This window comes from Penicillium lagena (assembly GCF_028827675.1).
Source record: "Penicillium lagena strain IBT 129212 chromosome Unknown utg000002l_segment0_segment0, whole genome shotgun sequence".
Taxonomy (NCBI): Eukaryota; Fungi; Ascomycota; class Eurotiomycetes; order Eurotiales; family Aspergillaceae; genus Penicillium; species Penicillium lagena.
In genome coordinates, this window is record NW_026623223.1 from 284,864 (window position 1) to 297,302 (window position 12,439).

The window sequence follows — 12,439 nt, forward strand, 5'->3', positions numbered from 1 at the left end:
TTTCTTGCGTATCAGGTTACACTTTATGTTCTCGTATCCCACTAAACGGGAGGCAATCCATATCAATTGTGACAGAAAGACAAGAGACCAAAATTATTTGGACGCGGTGATAGTGCCCATGACAGCATCCTAGCAGAAAGTAGTTAGTGATGAATTGCCAGACGGTGCGAAAATGAAAGATTAAGATAAGGATACGCACCCTGGCTACATTATACAGAGGGGTGATGCCGGTCCAGTGGATGAACTGGTACACACCCTGCCCAACCAGAACCTCCAGACCAGGGATGGTGTTCCAGCCCGCATCAGAAGCCAGTTGCATCAGAGCCGTGACTGAGGGTTTGTAGGCCATCTCCAATAGGACACGGGGCGACTTGGAGTCCAATGACTTGCCGATTATGGTTCCATCGATCTCCTGGGCACGCTCGAACATATGGCACAGCGTCTCGCGCATTGAGGGGTCGATCGGCCGATCCGCGGGGATAGTGCCAATGGCGACGTGAGGGACGACCTCAATCTGGGAGTGGTGGTCGACGACGCGGATGTTGTAGTTTGTCGGGAAGGTGGAGACCATTCCTTCAAGTTTGCTCGCGGTGCGGCCAATCACGTAGATCGGCGAGAAGCCCATCTGGTGCAAGGAGTAGATGGCGGCGCGAGCTGTGCCGCCACCGCCGACCACCATGGCACTTTCCTTGCCCGCTGAGCCGTAGATACCTGCGTTGCGCAGACATTGGATCATGCCTTGCCAGTCGGTGTTGTAGCCGATCAGACGCTGGGGCTTGTCGCCGTTCGCGACGGGGACGATGGTGTTGACTGCGCCGATGATCTCGGCTTCCTGGGCGATTTCGTCCAGCAGAGGCATGATGTCCAGCTTCAGGGGGATTGTTACCGAGGCACCGCCGAAGTCGGGGGCGTGAATGAGGTCCTTTACGTCTTCGACATTTGTGGTCTCCAAACGAGAGTACTCATGAGGAAGACCCATCAAGCCGAAGAGAGTGTTGTGAAGGGGCGGTGACCGCGACTCTACGACGGGGGAGCCGAAAATGGCGAAGTTCTTGGCCTTGATTTCACCCATCAGCGACAGACCCTTGCGAATCTCCGTTGCTGAGAGTTGACCGGGTGCAGCTTTGAATGGAAGGCTGGGGTGAGAGACGGGAGTCATGAATCCGTTCAGGATCCGGCTGAGCTGGCCCTTGTCGCCCATGTTGATGGCAATCAGCGGCACGTCGTGGGCACCTTCTGCCCAGGCCTTGAAATTCCGTAGAGCATTGTTGTCATCCAGGCTCTTGGCCACGCCGACCAGCTTGATAATGTCACCATACTCGAGGGCGCGGTTGTAGAACTGCATCCACGACATGTTGGCCCACGAGAGGGTTGCTTCCGGGTCATGGTGGGATGCAATGATCTTTGAGTAGCCCTTCATCTCCGTAACAGTACGGAGCATCTCGTCAGGGAATGCGATCTCGAGATCCACGAACTCGCAGCCAGACCGGAAAGCCAGCTTGTAGAGCTGCATCGCGGCTTCGCTGGCGTCATCAGGAAAACGACCACCTTGGCTCTTCGTTCGGATAGTGAAGATCAGGGGAAGCGAGACACGTCGGCGGAGGAACGACATTTGCTCGGCGACATAGTCCACCGAGGGAATCTCGCCGTCGGACTTGGGGTCCTTCAACAGGTCGACCCGCAGCTCCACAGCATCAGAACCGACACAAGCCTGGTTTAGAATTTCACTGCATGGACGCAGGTCAGGCAGAGTCAGGGAGACGAAGAACGAGTGCTTCTTCTTCTTGATGAGGCTGAGATTGTCCACCTGGCCAGTCACTACCTTCAGGAAGCGCGCAAAGTCTTCAGAAGCGAGTTGAAGCTCGGTCGAGCTGGAGTGCTGGCTGTAATACTGAATATTGCTGCACTCCTGGAACCATGGCTTCCGGCGCAGCCACACTCCCATCATATCTTCCACGTAGGCGGGACGGGTCTGGTCGACTTGTAGGAAATCCATCACCTGCTCGATGTCTCGCATGATGAGCAGAACATTGCCCTTGTTCTTGTGGTAGTCGCTGAGCATCTTGCGTGCTTCGGGACTCTCGACGATACCTCCACCGCATGCGAAGACGTAGCCGGTTGGGCGGTCTTTCATCGTTCGCTGGAGAACAGCCAGTTCTGAATCTCTGAAACTCTGCCATCCGCGATGCTTGATAATGTCCGGAATGCTGATTCCTTCGGAATTCTCAAGCTCCATGTCTAGGTCGATAAACGGGCGGTTCAGAATCTTTGCAACCCAGTGTCCAGTGGTCGTCTTTCCTGCGCCACGCATTCCGATAATAAAGACTGAGGCGCTAGCCCTCTCCGCTTCGGTAGAGACAGCCAATTCGCCTTCCTTCAGTTCCTTGCCGTCAAGCTTCACACCAAAGAGTTGCTTCAAGGTATCCCACCAGCCGGGCCATGTCTTACCCACGCATTCCTTCTCAAGAATGAGCGTAGAGCGAGGTGCCACAAGAGACAGCACACTGAAGCTGAAGGCAACACGGTGATCATCGTAGCAGAAAACACCGCCGGCAGGCTGGCGCAGCGTAGAGCGATCAATTCCATCAATCTCCAAGCCGTCATCGAATTCTCGACAGATCACACCATACTTGGCCAGCTCATCCTTCATGGCTTGGATACGGTTGCACTCCTTGACGCGCTGGTTGGCGATTCCATAAATGCGCGTTGTGTGCTTCGAGCCCTCGCCTTGAGCAACGGCAGCGAGAACAGATGCCGTAAGGAAGGCATCGGTCATCGGCTCCATGTCCACATTGGGAAGCGGCTTCAGAACACCATTGGCGGGTCCAATGACTGTGGTGGAAGTATCTGTCTGCTTGACATCGCAGCCCATGGGCCTCAGAACTTCCACTGCAAAACGAGCATCACCTTGAAGCGACTTGGAGCCAATATTCGGAACCGTGCAGGCAGTGCCGGTGACAGCCGCAATGGCCAGTGGATAAGTAGCAGAGCTTGCATCACTCTCGACGACGTACTCAGCAGGGTTCACGTAGTTACCCCGGGGAATGTGATAAGTGTGCTCCTCAGTTGTGGACTTTTGCACGTCAATACCAAAGGACCTCATCATTGCCGTGGTCATATCGATGTAAGGCTGGGAGATCGGCTTGCCACCGACCAACTTCAGGGTCACCGGCTCCTTGGCATACGGAGCACACATGAGCAGAGACGACACGTACTGAGAAGAGACCTTGGCGGCCAAGTTGATCTTGCCACCAGCGAAACCACCAGAGGCAGCAATCTTGAGAGGCAAGCTGCCCTGGCTCTCCATGTACTCAACGCTGGCACCGTTGACAGTCAGAGCGTCAACGAGATCACCAATCGGCCGTTGCTTCATCCGGTTGTTGCCCGTAAGAATGCTAAAATCGACACTGCTCGGGCTGGCGAGGGTTGCCACAGTAGTCAGGAAGCGAGAGGCAGTTCCAGCATTGCCCAGGTACAGGGACGATGGGCTAGCGGTGATATTTCCTCCCTTGCCGTTCACCACGAGCACCTCGCCTTCCTCCTCCCAGGAGAAAGTCGCAGCCCCCAGCTTCTCTAGGGCATTCAACATCACTTCGGTGTCGTCGGAGTGAAGCAGATTCTTGACACGGCAAGTACCTGAGCCAAGCGCAGCAAGTACAAGAGCTCGGTTCGAGATGCTCTTCGATCCGGGCGGTGCGCAAGTCACATTCAGAGTCTGAGGGACACCGGGGTGAACCTCAACGCTCGGAGCGAGGACCACTCCGATGTCTTCATTGGACACAACGCTAGCCTTGGGCTCGTAGGTGCGCCCGATAGCCGCCAATAGAACAACCTTCTTCTTGGGTCCATCGTTCTTCTTGTCCAGCGCCATGTTAAACAGCTGCTGATCCACAGAACAGTGTTTGCCTGCCGTCAATCTCCGCACGCGAGCATCTTTCAATGACGTGGGAAGTCCATAGGCCGAAATGCACTTGACTACGCGAGCCACGGCAACGCCCTTCAATATGCCCAGATGCCGTGCGAGCTCGGCTTCCTTGACCATACCAATGGCAACACACTCTCCGTGCAGAATTTGAGGTGTCAAAATAGCCTCAATGGCATGACCAATGGAGTGACCCCAATTCAGCAAATTGCGGAGACCGCCCTCCCGCTCGTCCGCTGAGACAACGTAGGCCTTGTGGCGGGCAGAAGCCAAAATTCTTGCTTTCAAGATATCCCGGATTCCGTCGAATCGGCCTTGACCGGGCTTCACTTCCTTTCGCACGGCACCGAGGATGGTATCCGCATTGTCTTCCAAAGCTGTGAATTCTTCTTCGCTGGAGATGGCTGCCGTCTTAATAACTTCGGCCATACCGTTAATGAATTCGCGCACGGGGAGAGTCTCGAGGAACTCAAGGTCAATGTAGATCCTCGAGGGTTGCCAGATGGCACCGATGAGATTCTTGCCCAACGGCGTGTCGATGGCGGTCTTCCCTCCAATCGAGGAATCAACCATGGCAAGCAAAGTTGTCGGGACCTGTACGAAGCGGACGCCGCGCATGTAGGTTGCCGCAATGAATCCCGTCAGGTCACCAATCACGCCACCACCCAATGCAATGACCACTGTGTCTCTGCCGCATGGGGGCGATTGACTCAGCATCCAATCTTCGATATCGGCTTTGGTCTGGCGGGACTTGGAACTTTCACCTGGCGGGGCATTGTAGACTAGGAGCCGCGGGGCAGGAGAGATGGAGGCGGCGGCGGCTTCGAAGGCCTTCAGGAACCCGGGCGTATAGATTGACCCGAGATTGGTGTCGGTGATGAGGACGTAGGTGGTCGAAGGCAAGTTGCTGACCAGATCCTTGGCGACATAGTTGCGCCACAGGCCGAAGTCAGCGACAATGCTCTCCCGACCCAAGATACTGATCTTGGTAGGTTCGCTCATGATGGAGGGGGAGGGAATGCGAGAATCGGAGCGAGGAAAGAGAGAGAGTGAGTGTGTGGATGATCGTCAGCGGTCGGGTCTTGCTCAATTCATTCTGTTATTTTTGTCTCAGTATCGCTCGTGCATATATTGGGGGTTTTTTTTCTTCTTTGCCCTGCCGTGACTCAACAGGGCCGTTTCCCCGCCACAGCAACGCCGGCGACGCAAGGATCGCCGACTATTGCAAAGTATTGACAGTGTGCGGGTTGATTAGGAAGTAATTGCACCCACCTGGGAATCGATCGCACTTCAGCAGTCCCGGCCTCTGCGATGCAACTGACGAGAGCAATGTATGAGTGAGATTCCCGCTCTGATTTTCCCCTCCGATCTCGCGGCAGTCGAGCTCACCGCCTTGCATGACAACCACCGATGGCCAGATCGAGTATGATAGACAGGGTTCTAAAGAAAGTGGAAAGTGGTCTGTGATTGCATAATGGGAGATACAGCAGAGAGAATTGGTTAAATTCCGACAATTTTAACACAGGTTGGACATCTGGCTAGAGATAAACGCCGTTCCCATCCCGGGTCCCCCCAAATACATGTCAAGATATACTAATAGCGGTGGTTGTAGAAGGAAGAAGTCGTCACACAATGAATGGTTTAATACCGCCCATAGCCTCCCCGAGAAGAGTGGTTGCCACGTCCCTGGCCGCGGTAATTGCCCCCGCGATAACCTCCTCCTCCTCCGCCCCGATGCCCTTGGGAGCCGTACCCGTTGTTATACGGTGGGGGTTGGCCGTATCCCGGCTGACCGGGAGGCGGGTAACCCTGCTGCATCCCTCCACGGGGGAGGCCCAGGTGGGCCGCGAGAGTAGCCACCACCACCGGGGACGGGAGGAACCCATCCCGGAGGACCACCGGGCGGTGCGCCGGGAACGAAATTGGGATCGAGATGGGCGGCAAATGGATTCGGGCGATCCGAGCGGTCCGGAGCATAGTTAAATTGGCCGCCCCGGCCTCGTCCTCCTCCCAGCGGCGCACCGCCATGAGACCGGCCCGTGTGCTGAGCCCGGCCTTTCGTAGCCCGAATGTCGACGGAATTCAGCATCGGGGTCGCGAACTTCACCCCACGGAGAAGCATGGACTTGTGGATGTGAGTGGACTTGGGAATCGCGTAGTGAACACTGGGGGTAAGGTCAGCATTGATCGATTTTAAATAAAATATGGATTGACTCACGTAAGGGAGCGATCTTCGTCCACACCAGGCATACCGTAATCCTCCAATGGAGATGTTAATGAACTATGGGGAATGTAGGCATCGCTGCGCTCAACGATACCACCCAGACCATCGCTCACGCGCATATTCAGCTTGTACTGCGGGGGACCGGGCTTCTTGGAATAGAAGTTGGCAACAAGATCCTGGTAGAGCGGATGCCGATCAGAGATGAGAAGCACTTCTTTCCCGTGCGTGTTGCGGCTAGTCTCGTCTTCCGTAAGAAGAGGGTACACCTTCTCCATGGCGGTCAACAGACGCTTCTCGTCGATAAAAGGCAGCAAAACCACACCCTGCCAGGCGAACTTTTTGCCGTTCAGGTCCACAGGGAAATCTTCGGGATAGAAATCGATGATCTCACTCTCGGGATCACTCATCAGGGGATGGAAAACGGGAGGCAATGCGTGGTTGGATGACGCTGGCAGGACTCCCATCAACTGCTCAAAGGGTCGGAAAGGCTTGCCCTTGTCGAAGCTGAGATCCATGTCCGCAATATCCACAAAATCAGCAGCAAACGGCGCGTAGTGGTAGGGGTAGTACCACGTCCACGAGGGACACCCCTGAAAATAATACAACAGGACCCAAGCAAGACCTTCGGCATAAGCTCGTGCAACTTTGTGGCGGAACTCATGGTCATCGGGCTGAACACCGAACTTTTGCTCATAGTACCGATCGGCATACCCGGGCTCCCAGAGCTTGACAGTATCCTCTGGAAGGTCATCTCCCGGAGGCTTGTTGTTGCTGTTGTTATTGTTTGTCACAATAGGAGTGTCTCGGCCCGGAGTTCCAGCCTCAGTCTCAGCCTCCTGAACCTCAGGCTCATCAGCCTTTCTCTTGCCAAGTACCGATGGCGAGGTTGGCTCTTCGCCCTTGTTTGAGGGCTCCTCAGCTGGTGCAGCGGACGATGTGTCTTCGGCAGCCGTCCCGTTTGCAGAGCCCCTCAGAAGCTTGTCCTTCAACACAGCGGCTGCACTCTTGTTCTCCATGTTGGCACGGTACACAGCTCCGCGGTTGACAACCATGCTGTGCGTCAACTCTCTGGTTTCTCGGGCGAGGTTTCCACGACCAGGGGTGATCAACTCAAGCCCAGCCGGAGGCGCGGTGCCATCACCGCCACGCGGCCGGTTATGTGTAGGCGAGTCGTAGGCCGGGGAGCTGCGTCTTCGTTTCCTGGCGCGTTCCTCATTGCGTTCTTGATCTTGTTGCTTCCGTCTCTTTTCATTGGCTGCTCTTCTCTCCTCCGCCTGTCTACGACGCCGGAAGATCGCGTCCTCTTGTTTGGCCAATCCCTGCAGGATTAACTGGGCCCTTTTCAAGTCGACATGCCCATCCTGGGTCAGATAACCTCCCATGACGGGGATGTTGTCGCGCCACAGGGCAATCAGGGTGTCAATACCGTTCTCACGAATATCTAAGGAAGGCAAGTGAGGAAGAAAATCATTACCAACGAAGAAACACATGAACACCCAGTCATCCAACGCTCTTTCGAGGTCGAAGGGGAATGGCTGGTTGGGAACATGCAGTTCGACGGCCAGATATTCTCTCAATACCGAGACATGAAGCCAAATGAACGGCTTAAGAGGAGCCGCATGTTGCTTCTCATCAAATTCTCCGCCCTTCTCCTTTGCACGACCTGTACACTCCTCGGCTTTGTGACCTGGTTGCCCACACAATTTACACGTCCGAGGCTTTGATTCCTGGAAGAACACATCCTCGCGCAGGACTCGGAAGTGAGGCTCATGGGTCCCCAGGCCCAGCATGATCAAATCGGCATCCTAATAGATTTCATGTTAGTACTTTCCACAAATATACGTTTACGGGAGACATACCAAACCGTAAATTACATGGCGCGTGTTCGGGTCATGCTCGGGCGACGCTCGCTGAGATCGGATGAATTCCATGATCTTGTGCTCTCCTTCTCCAGGGACCGTCGCGTCGGAGATGATGATTTTCATTTTCTCCCACCCGGGGTCCGTGTTGAGCTTGTAGGCAATCCAGTACCGCAGCGATGCGGCGAGGATATCCATGAAGGGGGTTCCGGGGGTGATAACGTTGCTGTCCCATGTCTTCTGGACAACTTCTTCCTGGATGCCGGTATCAATGCCCTTCTTCGCGTTCTGCTTCGCGATCATCTTCTGCAGCTCCTCCTTCTTGTCGTCGTTTTCTTGAGCCTCTTGCGCGGAGCGAAATCGACGAGCACGCTGCTGGTTCATCTTGGCTCTCGGGGCGACACCATCTGCGCGAAGAATTCAAGGTCAGCGACAGGCACTAGAAATTTCAAAAAGGGCACCTACCAATCGCGATCATGAGCAGCTTCCGGGGACGGACCATGTTCACGACCCTATCCGTATACGTGAAGATCTCGAGCATCATCTCCTGCTCGTTGGATGGTGGCGGCTTGCCCTCGGGGTGAGTACATGGGTGGACGATGCCGTTCATGTCCAGATACAGGTTGTCCATCTCCTCGCCATTGGGGTTGGGGCCCGTGGTATCGATGGGGATCTCCTCTCCATCGACCTGTTGGGCCTGCTCCTCGATCACCGGCGAGATAATCTTGGGATACTTGTTGGAGAGCCATCTGAAGAGCGCGGGGACACCCATGATGGCGATGCGACACTCGGCGGAGTGTCAAGGTTGGTGGATTATGCGGCGATGGGTGCAGCCAGCCGCATGGTAAGTCGGAGCAAAAGTCAGTTTCATTCTGTTTCCGGGCGGTCGCGGTCGGCAGGTCTGGCTCCCGGCCAAGAACGGTTTAGTCCCCCTGTGGGCAACAAACAGCTGTTCTACACTCTTGAGTACGGTCACTGCTCTCTCCCTAGTATTAACACTCCCCTCGGTGCCCCCCCGGGCGGTGACCATGACAATTGTGCTTCCGACATGTTTCGAATCCTCGAGTCGCAAGCTCCGGCCAAGCAGACGGCCACCGATACCATCGATGTCCTGAGCAGTCGCCTGCAGAGTGCCACCCTGCTGGAGGACCGTCGCGCGGCCATCCAGGGCCTGCGGAGTTTTGCTAAAATCTACCCAGCTTCGGTCGCTTCGGGAGGTCTGCGCTCGCTGATCAGTAGCTTGCGCAACGACCAGGAGGATGTGGATACCATCAAAGTGGTCCTCGAGACCCTATTGATGCTATTCTCTCCCGACGAGACCAGCGTGGGTGCTTTCCTCTGCGTCCTGCTATGCTGAAATGCTGACTTGAACCGGCTCTAGCCCGAAGCATCGGACGAGATCGCCCTCTGGTTGGCCGATGAATTCACCCAGGTACGCTCCCTCGGCCCACGGCCATCCAAACACCCGTGCTCACGATAGGAAAGCGACAAGACAATATTACCACCCTGCTCGACCTTCTCGAAGCCCGCGAATTCTACTCCCGCCTCTATTCCTTGCAATTGATGTCCCACATTTCCAGCGCACGACCCGAACGAACACAGGAGTGCATTTTCACTGCACCATTGGGGATTTCCAGACTCGTCAATGTGCTGACGGATTCTCGAGAGCCAGTTCGTAATGGTATGTGGATCTGTATATTCTAGGAAGAGATAAAGCTGACAATGCTGTCTGCTTGCAGAGGCTCTGGTGTTGCTCATAGCCCTGACACCCGCTTCCCAAGAGCTACAGAAACTGGTGGCCTTTGAGAATGCCTTTGAAATCATATTTGCCCTTCTTGAAGCAGAGGGCTCCCTGACAAACGGAACCGAGGTGGTCGAGGACTGTCTATCTTTGTTGGCCAACCTTCTTCGGTTCAATGTCTCCAACCAGTCATTCTTCCGGGAGACAGGCTGCGTGAAGAAAGTGACCGCCCTCCTGGCCGAGTGTCAGCAAGAACCAGAGGGAGAGGAGCCACTGCCCCCGCAATGGACTCTTGTCCACCGAGACAAGAATGTCTGGGGTCTCCTGGCGATCATCCAGCTGTTCTTGATTCGTGGCGGTATGAGCACACCCATCAACCAGACGGCATTTTGGCAAAACGGCGTGACAGAGCAGGTTCTCAGCATCGCTTTTGGGCAGAAATTCAGCGTTGGCGTGACCTCCAAGGCCTTGGAAACCTGCGCTGATCTCATCCGTGGAAACTCTCCATTACAAGAAAAGTTTGGAGACATCGAAATCCTCTGGGGGTCCCCTTCAAAGACTGAGAAGACGGCGAATGGAAGTTCGGAGGAACCCCAACGAATTAATGTCATTGAGGCCTTCTTGAAATTGAGCCTTCAACCGGCCCCCAACTCTCTTTTGGATGCGCGCCTCGCGGCCTGTGAATGCATGAAGGCTTTCTTTGCAAACCACTCTGGGATCCGCATGCATGTGCTTCGGAGAGCGATCGAAGGCCATGTTAGCGGACAAGACCAGATTCCGAACATCCTGTCTGTTCTGCTTACTGCGCCGGAATCCCGAGGAAATGCAGATCCGTATCAAGTATGGATGGCTTGTGTGTTGATGTTCCATTTGCTTTTTGACAACGCCGAGGCAAAGGCAACAGCCATGAAAGTCACTGAAGGCAATGCTGAGAAGGGTGAAGAGGTGGTCACCAGCGTTCAACTCGTGGTGGGCAATTTGATCACGGGCATGCAGCGTGGCGATGATGAGCGGATATCTGTCGGTTACTTGATGTTGCTCTCCGGATGGCTTTTCGAAGACCCGGATGTGGTGAATGATCTTCTCGGCGAGGGCAGCACCATTCAGACTCTCTTGCAGGAGATTAAGCACCAACGGACCCCCAGCAAGTTGATGCCCGGCCTTTGCACGGTTTTGTTGGGTATCATCTATGAATTTTCTACCAAAGACTCCCCCATTCCCCGAGCGACGTTGCACAAGCTGTTGGTTGAACAACTGGGACGAGAGCAGTATATCGACAAGATCACCAAGTTACGGGAGAACCCCTTGGTTCGCGACTTTGAAGTTTTGCCACAAACGGCAGCTGGCCCCCCTGAGGGCGGCCTGCCGGAGGTGTTCTTTGATCGCTCCTTCGTGGAATTCCTTAAAGATAACTTTAGTCGGCTAATTCGAGCCATTGACCGGGAACCTGGCTTCGAGATCTCGATTTTGGCAAACGGCGTTGAAAAGGGCGTTTCACGCGAGCTCGTTGATTCCCTACGCGCGGAACTCGAAGATCGCAACCAAACCATCCAGAAACTAGAGTCTGATTTTGTGACTATTCAGCGGAAGCTCGACCAAGAACAGTTGGATCACCGAAGGACAAAAGAATCCGGCTCTGCCGAGTTGTCTAAGATCCAACAGACCAACAGATCGCTCCAACAGAACCATGAACAGGAGCTACGGAAGCTGGACGATCAGCATAAAGTTGCAAAGAATGAGCTACTCAAGCAACACGGCGAACAGCTTCGTGCCATTGACAATCAGCTCAAGGAGGCCTCGGCTGAATATGAGATGAAGAGCACCCGAGTGAGAGAACATCACGAGCATGAAGTTGCTGGCTTGCAAAAAACCATCCGGGGGCTAGAGGAAAAGCTCTCCACGATTCGGGGACAACATGCTAGTGAAGTTGCTAGTATGCAACGAACGATTCAGGAACTGGAATCTAGTGCGAGCCAATTCAAGGAGGCCCACGGCGGCCAAGTTGCAGATCTCAACCAGAAGGTCCAAAGCTTGGAGTCGACCCTTGCCTCGACCAAGGAGCAGCATAAGGCGGATATCGAGTCGAACCTTGCCGCCGCCAAGATAGAGAATGATGCCGAGGTTACTGAGCTCAAGACCACTATTGACAATCTGCGGTCAGATCTTGACAAAGCCCGGGACAAATCAACCAAGGCCCTCGCATCCGCCAATGATGGTTTCTCGAGCAAGATTTCCGCCCTGGAAACACGAGCCAAGGAGGCCGAAGCGAAGGCGAAGGAGGCCGAGTCACAAGCCCGGGCCGCGTCCGAGTCCCTCAAAGACATCCAGAGCCAGCTTGACACAGCCAAGACCGAGGTGAAGGCGAAGGAAGAGGCACGGCAGTCCGTCCAGACGGAATTGGAGGACCTCTTGATTGTGTTTGGAGACCTGGAGACCAAGAGGAACGAGGAGAAGGTGTGTTTTTTCTTTCATCATCCCCGTTCGAAACTACCTACTAACTTGTCGCTAGAAACGCCTCAAGGAGCTTGGCGAAGAAGTGTCCGAGGATGAGGATGAGGATGATGACGAGAACGAAGAGGAGGATGAGGAACAATAGTGTGAATCGTATATACCGAACCTGTTCAATGACCATTTCTTGCAACTTCTCCGGTATAGTTTTGTATATAACCCGAAACGGCAGGCGGTGGTCATAG

At 54.7% G+C, this 12,439-nt stretch overlaps 3 protein-coding genes across 3 annotated transcripts; 1 reads left to right on the forward strand and 2 right to left on the reverse strand.

Moving 5' to 3' along the window:
- Nucleotides 1-93: 93 nt before the first annotated feature.
- On the reverse strand, nt 94-4,924 carry N7510_002842 (pentafunctional protein ARO1; the record flags this gene model as incomplete). Its single annotated transcript, XM_056974769.1, has 2 exons — nt 94-129; nt 200-4,924. The coding sequence occupies 2 exons, from the start codon at nt 4,922-4,924 to the stop codon at nt 94-96; spliced, it is 4,761 nt and encodes a 1,586-aa protein (XP_056834725.1).
- A 757-nt stretch (nt 4,925-5,681) lies between these two features.
- rat1 (5'-3' exoribonculease Dhp1) lies at nt 5,682-8,777 on the reverse strand (the record flags this gene model as incomplete). Its single annotated transcript, XM_056974770.1, has 4 exons — nt 5,682-6,087; nt 6,141-7,951; nt 8,006-8,412; nt 8,471-8,777. 4 exons carry the CDS (start codon nt 8,775-8,777, stop codon nt 5,682-5,684), a joined length of 2,931 nt encoding a protein of 976 aa, XP_056834726.1.
- Nucleotides 8,778-9,053: 276 nt separating this feature from the next.
- On the forward strand, nt 9,054-12,342 carry N7510_002844 (uncharacterized protein; the record flags this gene model as incomplete). The annotated part of the gene is made up of 5 exons (XM_056974771.1): nt 9,054-9,329; nt 9,387-9,437; nt 9,491-9,686; nt 9,745-12,200; nt 12,256-12,342. The coding sequence occupies 5 exons, from the start codon at nt 9,054-9,056 to the stop codon at nt 12,340-12,342; spliced, it is 3,066 nt and encodes a 1,021-aa protein (XP_056834727.1).
- Nucleotides 12,343-12,439: the final 97 nt, after the last annotated feature.